Source organism: Scophthalmus maximus, chromosome 9 (assembly GCF_022379125.1).
Source record: "Scophthalmus maximus strain ysfricsl-2021 chromosome 9, ASM2237912v1, whole genome shotgun sequence".
In the NCBI taxonomy this organism is placed as follows: Eukaryota; Metazoa; Chordata; class Actinopteri; order Pleuronectiformes; family Scophthalmidae; genus Scophthalmus; species Scophthalmus maximus.
The window spans coordinates 21,768,052-21,778,181 of record NC_061523.1 but is presented as its reverse complement, the minus strand read 5'-3'; the positions used below and the strand labels follow the sequence as shown (position 1 = coordinate 21,778,181).

The 10,130-nt window shown below is 45.0% G+C and overlaps 1 protein-coding gene across 1 annotated transcript; it reads right to left on the bottom strand.

The window, feature by feature from the left end:
- Positions 1-2,444: 2,444 nt before the first annotated feature.
- Positions 2,445-4,106, bottom strand: nanos1 (nanos homolog 1). The gene has a single exon (XM_035650669.2). It carries the CDS (start codon positions 3,659-3,661, stop codon positions 2,981-2,983), a length of 681 nt encoding a protein of 226 aa, XP_035506562.2. The 5' UTR covers positions 3,662-4,106; the 3' UTR covers positions 2,445-2,980.
- Positions 4,107-10,130: the final 6,024 nt, after the last annotated feature.

Here is a 10,130-nt window from a genome sequence, read left to right as displayed (position 1 = left end):
GTCATCCATTTTTAATGCCTCAGCCTCAGCTGGAGAGATGCAGGAAGACGGGGAGGAGGAGGGGGGACAGAGAGGGGGAGGGGGGGGGGCGGGACAGCCAAGGTGTGGATGACACCAGCCGGATGCTTCGGGGCTAATGTATGTACAGTGTACTCAATGTGCTTTTGTGCTGCAGCGTCAGCAGCAATTATGAATGTCTGAGGTTGTTGTTGTTGTTGTTGTTGTTTTTCTTTCCACACACACACAAAAGCCATTCATGAACCCATCATGTGTGGACTCTCATTTATTGTTTCCTTCCTCCTGCTGCAGTACGTTTTCTAAGACCAACAACAGCTGCACAACTGTGCACACGGCTCTGACTGCCCCCCCCCCCCCCCCACCCCCCCCAAAAAAACAAAAAAACAAGGAGCAGCAGCAGCTTCTTGATTGTTTTTGAGCCCTTTAGTATGTCTGCAGCAGCCATTCCTTAGATGGCAGAGGCGGGGGGGGGGGGGGGGGGGGGGGGGGGGGACTGGCCAAGGGAGGGCCGGCCATTCAATCCACTTCAGTGCAAACATGATCTGTTTGAATGGCAAGAAGGCATAAGCCAAAGACGGCATTCTAGCGTGGGCAGACCTTTCCCCTGTAATAGCCTCGAACAACCGGGGCCACTGTGTTTGTCCCTCAGACGTCAGAGCAAGCGGATCGGTTTGAGTTTGTTTCCGAAAGCAAAAGGTTAAAGGCGGAAGCTCTTCTCGAGTATTTGCATGCGGCCTCACACTGTCTGTGTTTTAGTGAATGAGAGAGGCAGTCGGTTAACAGGCCAATAAGGGGAAACAGAGCCACTGTGTTTTGTACTTGACTTCCCCTGCTGCATTTCATCAGTCCATCTGCAAATCACTAAAAATCAGCCGGTCGCGCTGTAACTCGAGACGCTCGGCGAGGGGAGGGTTCACACGCCCGACCGCGTCCGAATGTTTCCACTGACACAAACAGAAGAACACGACCACGTCGCTCCAAGTGTTTTCATAAGGTTTTTTCTTTTTATTTCTCTAGTGAATTCATATGTTGTTATTCTGCACAGCAGCATACAGGAAATTGTGGTAAAATATAAATAACAAAGTTCAACAGTGTTTTTTCTTTTTCTCTTATTCATTTAATCCAAAAAAAAAAAAAAAAACACAAAACAAAACCAAATAAAAAAACCAAAACAACCTCTGTTAAAAGTGGCAAATTTTCGTCAGCCGTTTTCAAATATGCACTCGGTCGCACGCACCCTCCAGAACGTAAAACATTGAACAGCTAAACTTTCAAAAGTATGGGTGTAACCACTATTTACAGACAATCCACCTTGCGGTGAGCAATGCTTATAGCTTCTTGGAAATTCGCTTCCATCATGTTAAAATGCGACAAGAAAGAAAAAATACAATTATGTTATACAAAGATCAAAAATACTATCAAAAACCCCCTTATTATTATTATTATCATTATAAATGGCAGCACTATAATCAATAAACTGCTGTTGACATTTTTACACGTATAAGTACAAAATCCTGTTGAGGTAGCGCCCTCTGAAGTCACTTGTAAATGTTAAAATACTGAATAAACATCACTTTATGTACAATACAGCAAAATCTCTCTTCTGTCTCTTCGACGCAATTGAGCTCCTTTGGTAAACAAAACTGTCAGAAAAATGTGCCGTCCTGCAAGTGACACGTTCAATCGTATACATTCACAACAATTTTTGCATCTTTTTTCTTTTGGATTCTTTAGAGGAAGAAAAAAAAAATAAAAAGAAGAAATCACGGGGATAAGAAGTTTGTTGTTGTTGTTGTTGTTGTTGACTGACATTCATTTGTTCCTTTTCACCCCAACATTCGGCGTGAAAGGTAAAAAAAATTAAAAAAAATGGGAATCACTCCATTTTCATACTGCAGATAAGACCTGCCCCCCCCCCCCCCGCCCCCGCCCCCCTGTGAAAATACAATGTCAGGGCAAAAGGAAACAAAACAAAACAAAAAAAGAACTGACAGAAAAGAAATCCAGTGTGTCGCCCCTTATTTGGGAATGTAAACATTATATTAAAAAGTGAAGGCTTTAGTATCTCTCCGGTCGGACAGGTCACTTCCTCCTCCGCGCGTAAATGGCTGGAAAAGAGGTTTGGCTTTCTTTTTTTTGCTGCAACAACTTGATTATGATGTCCCCCAGAGAACTCGCGCCCTAGACAGAGGCCACATTGTCTCTTCGCCCTTCTTTGCCCCTTCTCTCTTTCTCCCTTGCCTCACAGATTGAACGTCAACTTTTTTATTAAAGCAAGTTGGGGGAAAGATAAAATAAAAAGTATGTTGTGGGGTTTTCTCAGGAAGGCAGATGGGATCAAAGAGTCATACAGCCCCCCCCCCCCCCCCCATCCCATCCCATCCATCCTCCAGCCAGACGCACACAAGTACTCATTAATTATGACACATTCTTGAGCTTCTTTAATGGCAAAAACGTAACTTTGGTTTTCTATATAAGACGAGAAAAAGGAAAAATCGCAGCGAGCTTAGCTCAGCGTACAAAAATACTTGGTAGAAATATGACATTCATCCCCCTTTTGCCAATGTCAAGTGTGTTTTCCCCGACTTGGACCAAAATACTTTTTTTGTTTTTGTTTTTGTAAATGTTTTGTTTAATTTATTCACACTTTGTGATTATTGATACATATAAGGTGTGTGTGTGTGTTTGTGTGTTATATGCACACGCTCAAATGGCTACAAACTAGAAGGAAAGAAAAATAAATTGAATGTATATAAAGCATAAAATTATTTCTATGTGGATAAAAGGAACTATAAAAATATAAAGAGATCTTAGAGGAAATCAAAAGATTAAAAAAAAAAATCAATATGTTTTTGTATGAAACTGGGATTAAAGGCTACAGAGCCAAAATCAAAACAGTCATCTGGAGAGAAAAAAAAAATGTTCAGTGCAATTAAATTTACTTTTATAGTCTCGTCTCGTCCTAGAATATTTTCATCCTCTTACCACCCACCGCCCTGCCCCCCTTTAACGGTCGCTGGGACGGCTGGTCCTTGGACAGCGGACAGTATTTGATCGTGTGGGCATTGTCCCCGTTGGCACTGCAAAGTGGGCACGTATACGCCCTCAGGATGGGGCACACGACCCGGCCGTCCGGGGTCTTCAGCACGTGGGAGCCGTACACCTCCTCCGGCGCCCCGTTGTTCCGGCAGAAGACGCATATTTTGGGCTCCTGCTTGCTCCTGGCCGCGGGCTTGCGCATCTTGCGCTCCATGCCGAACAGGTCGAACCCGGCGAAGCTGCCGCCGAAGCCCACCTCCCGCTCCGGCAGCGGGACGCCCAGCTGGTTCTGGAAGGGGCTCAGGATGGCGAAGCGCTCCTTCAGGTCCAGGATGGAGGCCGGCGGCGGGCTGCCGGACGGGCAGCAGCAGTCCAGGTGCGCGCCGTCGCCGGCGCCGCCCGCGATTACGCACGGGCAGGGCGGGGAGTCGTCCAGGCCCAGCGTCGCCTTCAGGGACTCGGTGATGGAGTTGGGATTCTGGGGCATGCTGAGCTTGTGGCTCTTCGTCACCAGCGTCGTCAGCCCCAGGTAGTCGTTCCAGAAATTGAAGGTGTAGTCGTAGGGGCTGCGCGCGTTCAAGTAGCTGTGGTTGAGAAAATCCATGGCCACTTCTGGGTCGGTCGCTTTTTGCCGTTTAAAAAAAAAAAAAAAAGAAAGAAAGAGAGAGAGTGAAAACAACCAGCGTTAATCCGAAAGGGGGGGGGGGTCTTTGTAGCCAGAGTCGCGTCTCCGAGAATGGGCTCATGTGCGGCGGCGTGGTCTCTCCCTGCGTCCCGGTTGTGTTCGAGCTGCTCGACGAACAGGCTCTCCGGTTATAAGGAGCAGGAGGGCGGGGCGCGCTCCCGTCAGAAACCAAGTTTCTGATCAGGTTGAAAGCAGACTCCCCCCTTTCTCTCTCTCTCTCTCTCTCTCCAAAGCCACATTTTCAGTGCCCGACTTGTTGTCTTTCTTGGGGGCAGACAGGGGCTCCGTCGACATCACTCGTTTCAGAGTTTCGGGGCGTAAAAAGTTTGTTCTTTTTTAATAGTTAATGATTCGGGTCGGCGCTGAGGAAACCGTGTGGCGCGCAAAGTCGAGCTGCTGTATGATTACATAACACCGGTATCATCAGTCAGAGGAGCGATGGCTCGGTCCTTTGTCCCCCCCCCCTTGCAACTCAAACATTACAGCTCCACGTGTTTTTTTTTTTCCGCGAATCGATATCGTTAATCATTGTTTACGCGAGCGCCATCGTCGCCAAATCGGGTGCGCGCGCGCACAAACACTCGAACACTGACAAACACACACACACACACACACACACCTTAACCCTTTGTGTGCCAAGAGCAGAGGCCCCTTTGTTCCTGTGCAGCAGGCATCCCCTCACCGTCCTGCATGGGAGAAATAATCTGTGCTGATGCAACCGTGTTGTGTTGAACACTGAATCAATGGGAGACGAACGTATTTAACCGAACCCCTCGTGCGTCCTCGTGTCCTCCTGCAGAAGAGATTTATGGAATCCATTTTTTTTTTACTGGACATACAATTAGTTTGTTCAAGTAAGCCAGTTCGGTTATCATGCAGATTCCTTATAATACAGATTTGTCACAACAAAGTACTCATTTCTTCATCATAACACATTCCACCAGCATACTGTATATGGGTTCAATACAGGGAAATAATAATGCCCTATGAACAGGTACAGTAAAGGCATACTCTTGGAAATGTCTGGTAAAAATTATATGTCGTGTATTTGCATTTAATCTAGAAAAAATAATCATTTCTTCGCAGACGGTACAACCAGCAGAACCTGTATAATCTCGGAGCTGTTGTTTACCACCGGGATTGTAGAAGTAAACAGCATAAACCTTTATACGACATCTCAGTGTGTATCAAATCCACGTCTAGTTATGAGATTGTTGTCAGTCCTGGCAGCGGCGGAGAAGAAACAAAAAAAAAACCCTCATAAAACCCAGACAAAACATCCCATCCATAATCATCACACCATCCATGATGTAAACATGAAATGCAGAGCGGGTTTTTCAACAGGGGGCAGCATAGTGCAGTGACGGGTCAGCTCGTTTCCCTTTTCATCCCAGTGGAATGAGTGAGGGAGCTGCCAAACAAAAAGAAAACCCTTCAGTAATGATGTCCACTGGCTGGAAGATGATGAAAGTCAACCGTGATGCTCTCCGTGCCAGATGTCATTAGGGATATTCTGATTTCCACTGGAACAACAGTGGGCCGTTTGGAGAGAGGAGCGCACGACACCAACTGCTCAAGAGTCAGTCGACGAGATCAAGACTCGTAAACCTGTGTAATGTACAATATACATCTGGATTAAAGATCTAAAATCTTAATACCTAACGTTGATCCACATTAAAACATGTGAATCATTCATGTGTAGGGCTGGTCGCTGTTGTTGAAGGATCCTTTTGCACCAACCCTATATTTTCTCAGCGGTGTTTTGTTATACAAACGGCACTGGAATTTTTTTTTTAAAGCTACAGTGTGTAATATTTAGAAGAACTTATTCACTGAAATTGAATATATTGCCCACAACTATGCGTTCATATATGTATAATCACCTGCAAAAAAGAACCAATGGTTTTTTTCGTCAACTTTGAATGAGTTAAATATACTTACACGAGGTGGACCCGACCTCTGTGCGAGTCTTCATGTTTGCTGCGTCATGTTGAATACGGTTTTTGCACAAACCCGTCAAGAATGCGTCGCATTGGCGTTTAACTTTCAGGCGCTGTCGAAGAACTGGAAATGGAACCAGTTGCGCGCCACCATAAAGTGTCCCCTGTCGGTTGCTGGTTTGGTTGCGGTTTGCAACTTTGCCACCAGATGCCGGCAGAAAAGTACAAAAATTACACACTGGGGATTTCACCCGAAACTTGCATTGCATCTCCATCCGACCTACATATATCAAAATGTTATGCATTTGTGAAGACGTGACGCAAAAATGTCAAGTTCTGCCCTCATCTCGCAACGATGAAGAATCAGGAAGGTCGGGATCACCCGTTACCGAGACCCGTCTTTGATAGAATGGGCTAATGGCACAACCATGTCCGGCTTCTACTTAGTGCTGTGCAACTGTCGTCCGGTCTGGTTCAACAATGGCGCTGTTTCGTTAGTTGATCGGTTACGAAATCGGTTACGCGCGCCGCTAAAGTTCGACGACGCCGAACACAGTGGGACACGGCAGTGGTCTGAGTTCCTGCTCATCTGTTTTTTAAAAAGGTCCTGTTTTAGTGAAGTAGTGAGTAAGTACGGTAACGGTAAAAACAGACCGAAAACAGACGAGCAGCATTATTTTGAAACGGAAGTACAGTACGTCACGGAGCCTAGTGCATGTGGCGTGTTGCCAGGCAAATCCATTCTTCACATTTTAAAAGAATCCGGCAATAAAACAAATGAACTGAACATATCCTCCTTGCACATTGCTTAAACAAAAGTGATTATGTTTTCTTCAGCTTAACTTGAGCTTAACTTGTGGCTTCTGACCAGAAAGGACAACACACAGACAACCGCTCACAGTCCGTCGACAGCCAGAGACCTTCAGTTTACACGTGAGACGCTTTTCAGCAGCCTCCTTTCTGCACGAGGCATGTTCACGTCTATTTCTCTTGTGTTCCGCGCACACATCTCGGAAGCTCATCGCATGTAGACAGGTATGTATGATGGTGCTGATCCCAGAATGCCTTGCACCATTTGTTTTCATTACCAAGTACCTGTTATGTGTCTGTAAATCTTCACAATTTATCTCCGAAACAATGCCGTCAAATGACGGCGCACTGCCTCTCCGTCGGTGAAGAGAGAGAGAAGCAATCTGACCCATCCATCCGTTTCTTGATTCCTCCGAGGTGAGATCCAGAATGCGGGGCAGCTGTCCTGAACGGTCCGCTCGCCGCGGGGCCTCTGATCCTGTGATGAAGTAGGCGGCTCAGGAATGTGGAAGCGGTCCCTCTTGAAACAACGATAACACGAGTGACTGGTGTTCTAATTAAAACTTCCAGGGGGAGGCTGCGCAAACTCACTGACTTGGAAGGTTTGCATCTATTTTTAAAGGGGGATCTAATAAGAATGCGCTACCTCCGGAGACATGAGTGATAAAAGCGGAACAAAAGCACGGTTCAACGGCCTCGTGATGTTTCAGAGGCCGTTTCTCTCTGTCCTGTCTGTTCAGCAAGTTAGTTTCAAATTGTATTGACTTGCTCATTGGATTCTCTCCACTGCGAGGGCCCCCAGTTCAGCTGGTGCTGGAAAAAGAAATATGAATTTTATGATGAAGCATTAATAATGTATGTAATCGCCAATTATTTTTCTGCAAGCCGGGGCAGATTGCGCCGGCAGATTCCTGTGTTGCTGCAGTGCAACTGAAATATTCATGGCCACATTATTCCTTAATTTTGTTGTGACTAAGAGGGATTAATACTCGTCCATTAGCCGGAGCTAATTCCGCGGCCGCCTTCAGGTTGGATGAGCATATTGGACGAGGAAGTGAGATCAGCAGGCGAACGATGCATAACACCAGCGGGGGGGGGTTGGTGATATGGGGGGGGGGGGGGGCTGTGGCTGCAAATCGATTTTAGGAATCACACCGACTAAGTGATTGTAAGTGTTCTTTGCTTGACAGGGGGGAGAAACACAGAGATACTTTCATTTCTAATAGTCAAATCAGATTTCCTGCATGGGCTCGTTAGCAACGCCAGATTTACATCTATATATTTTGCCTGTTTGCGCCTTAGATGAATTACGCAATGTGTGAGATTTATACCGCCTCCTAAAACCAATTTTCCACTGATTTTCCGTCCTGCATTGTGACTATGGTTATTAACACATTCTGCGCTTCGATCCCGCTCCTTGTATTTTTGACAAACAGACGACAGTGTTTTTTTGTCAGAAGTCTGCCCAATGCATATTTGACCCCAATAAATGAATGATTGGTGTTATTGTGGAATTGCACGGAGAGAAGAAATCTTATTTCTGTTTTTCGGCCTTAGTGCGTGTGCTCATAACTGCCAGTAATAATTCACACGTGCCATTCGGGCTTGTTTTTAATCTTTAAAATTTGATTCAGTGTATGTTGCCTAAGAGGCTGAAACAGAGGGCATTTTTTTTGTTGTTGCCCCCCCCTGCAAAATACCAGAATGTGCTTTGTGGCTGTCTGGTTATCTTTTGTTCTGTGTTGCTCATATTGGGAGGCAAGTCTCAGCAGTGGCCTTGGGAAAGTGAATGCGGGGGGAAGGATTACACAAAGCACACACTCAGGGAAGCTTTCTGCTTATCCATACGCTGCTGCTAGGGGCCGCTGCCATGCATACATCGTTGGAAATAAAGTTTTCTTTTTAATTACTTTCATTACAATGCCTTGCTCAGGGATACTTTACAAGGGGATCGTCCCTCCAACTCTATTTAATAATCCAGGACTTTGCAACAAAGGGCCTCAGTAATCAGTAAAAATCTTTCCATATAACAACCCCCCCGCCCCCCCTCCTCCAGCTCCATGTTTTCAGAGCAACATATTGATCACTGAAACAATGCATAATGGGTTTGCAGGAATTGCTGAAAAATCCATTTTGCCATATCAATTGCTGTAATGAAGATGAATGCTGAATCGCTCGGTATGAAAATGGCTCATGTGCAACTGCAACCTGCATTTGTTTTTGGACTGCTCCTTCCCAAAGACTACCATGTGTTTCCATTCACGGCCATTAGAGCTGCGTTTGTGATTATGCAAATGAGAATACATGCAGGAAATTTAATCAGAGCACAAATTTAATTTCACGTGAAAGATTGCTCAAGGGTGGGGGGCTTGATCGCATAATACAGAGCAGCCAAATTGTTTAATATTTGTTTTCGCAGTGGACTTCGACTCGGACACGCCACAGCTTTATAGGCTTACGGTTCGCCTTGCTTGAAGTTAGTGGTGCTGCTGTGTAAGGTTTGATTAGCCTTTGTTCCTCCCCAGAGACGCAGATTGGAAACTGCAGTTAATGGGAATGCATTTCCATATCAGCAGTGAAGCACTACAGCTTGTTGGGTTTATTCATTTTTATTATTGTTGCGCACCCTGAACCAAATATCCAAGTGCTCGGTTTTCTTTTGTTCCCCAGCCGAACAGCAAGAAAATGGGTCTCTTTCATAATTGCATATAAACTTGGGACGCCTTTGTGCTGCGGTGTGTGTGCGCCACTGTAGATAACTGGTGATTAAACTGGATGTTACTCGAGAAGCACGACAGTACTGAAACTAATAAAGCATGTCAGTCAATGAAGGAGGTGGGTCTGCTTATCAAGCCCAGAGATGGAGAACAAACATCAGCTTTGTAAAGTGACGGGTTTGGTTCTGGTCATCCTGTGACCTCAAGCCTCAAGGTAAAGACTTAAAAATCATTCATAAGGGAAATCTCATAACGGTCAGTGTATCACTATAAAGCACATTTACGTTGACCCTTCTACCAATCCTCATGGACATAAGGCCGATGCAAATAAAGCAAAAAGGTACCTTTCCTACAGAAAACCTAATCAGTGTAGGAAAGCACCATCATAGAAATGAGGTCAATTTCTTTCTTGGCAAAGAGCTGAAACTTCGTACCTTCGTGTGCATAGAAAACTAACCTTTAAGGGTGAATGGTTGGAGGTTTACCCCAAAATATAGTCATGGCCGATGCTACTCAAGTAATGGCTATATGGCCGTAATGCAGTAAAGATCTGCCCTAGGTGCAATAGGAAAATTAGTGGATTTGGTAACCTAGGCAGATTTTGTTTTAATTTCCATTGGTTTCTTTAAACACATTTTTTAAACCATGGAAAAAAAAAAAAAAAAAAAAAAAAAAAAAAAATTGTGTTTGACGTTTAGTCTTCCGCCTTCCAGCTATATTCTGTTGGAGGAAGACCAGCCAATTGATAATGGCCTGCATCCTAGATTCTTCTGTCCCTTCCGATTCACAGGTCAAAGTTGAAGTGGTCACAAACACCAGCATGAACAAATTTCACCAGCTGTAAAATACGTAGTTTGAGTCTGAAACTTTGTTCATCAAGACCACATGTAAAAGGACAAAGATGTAACTATCACAACAGCA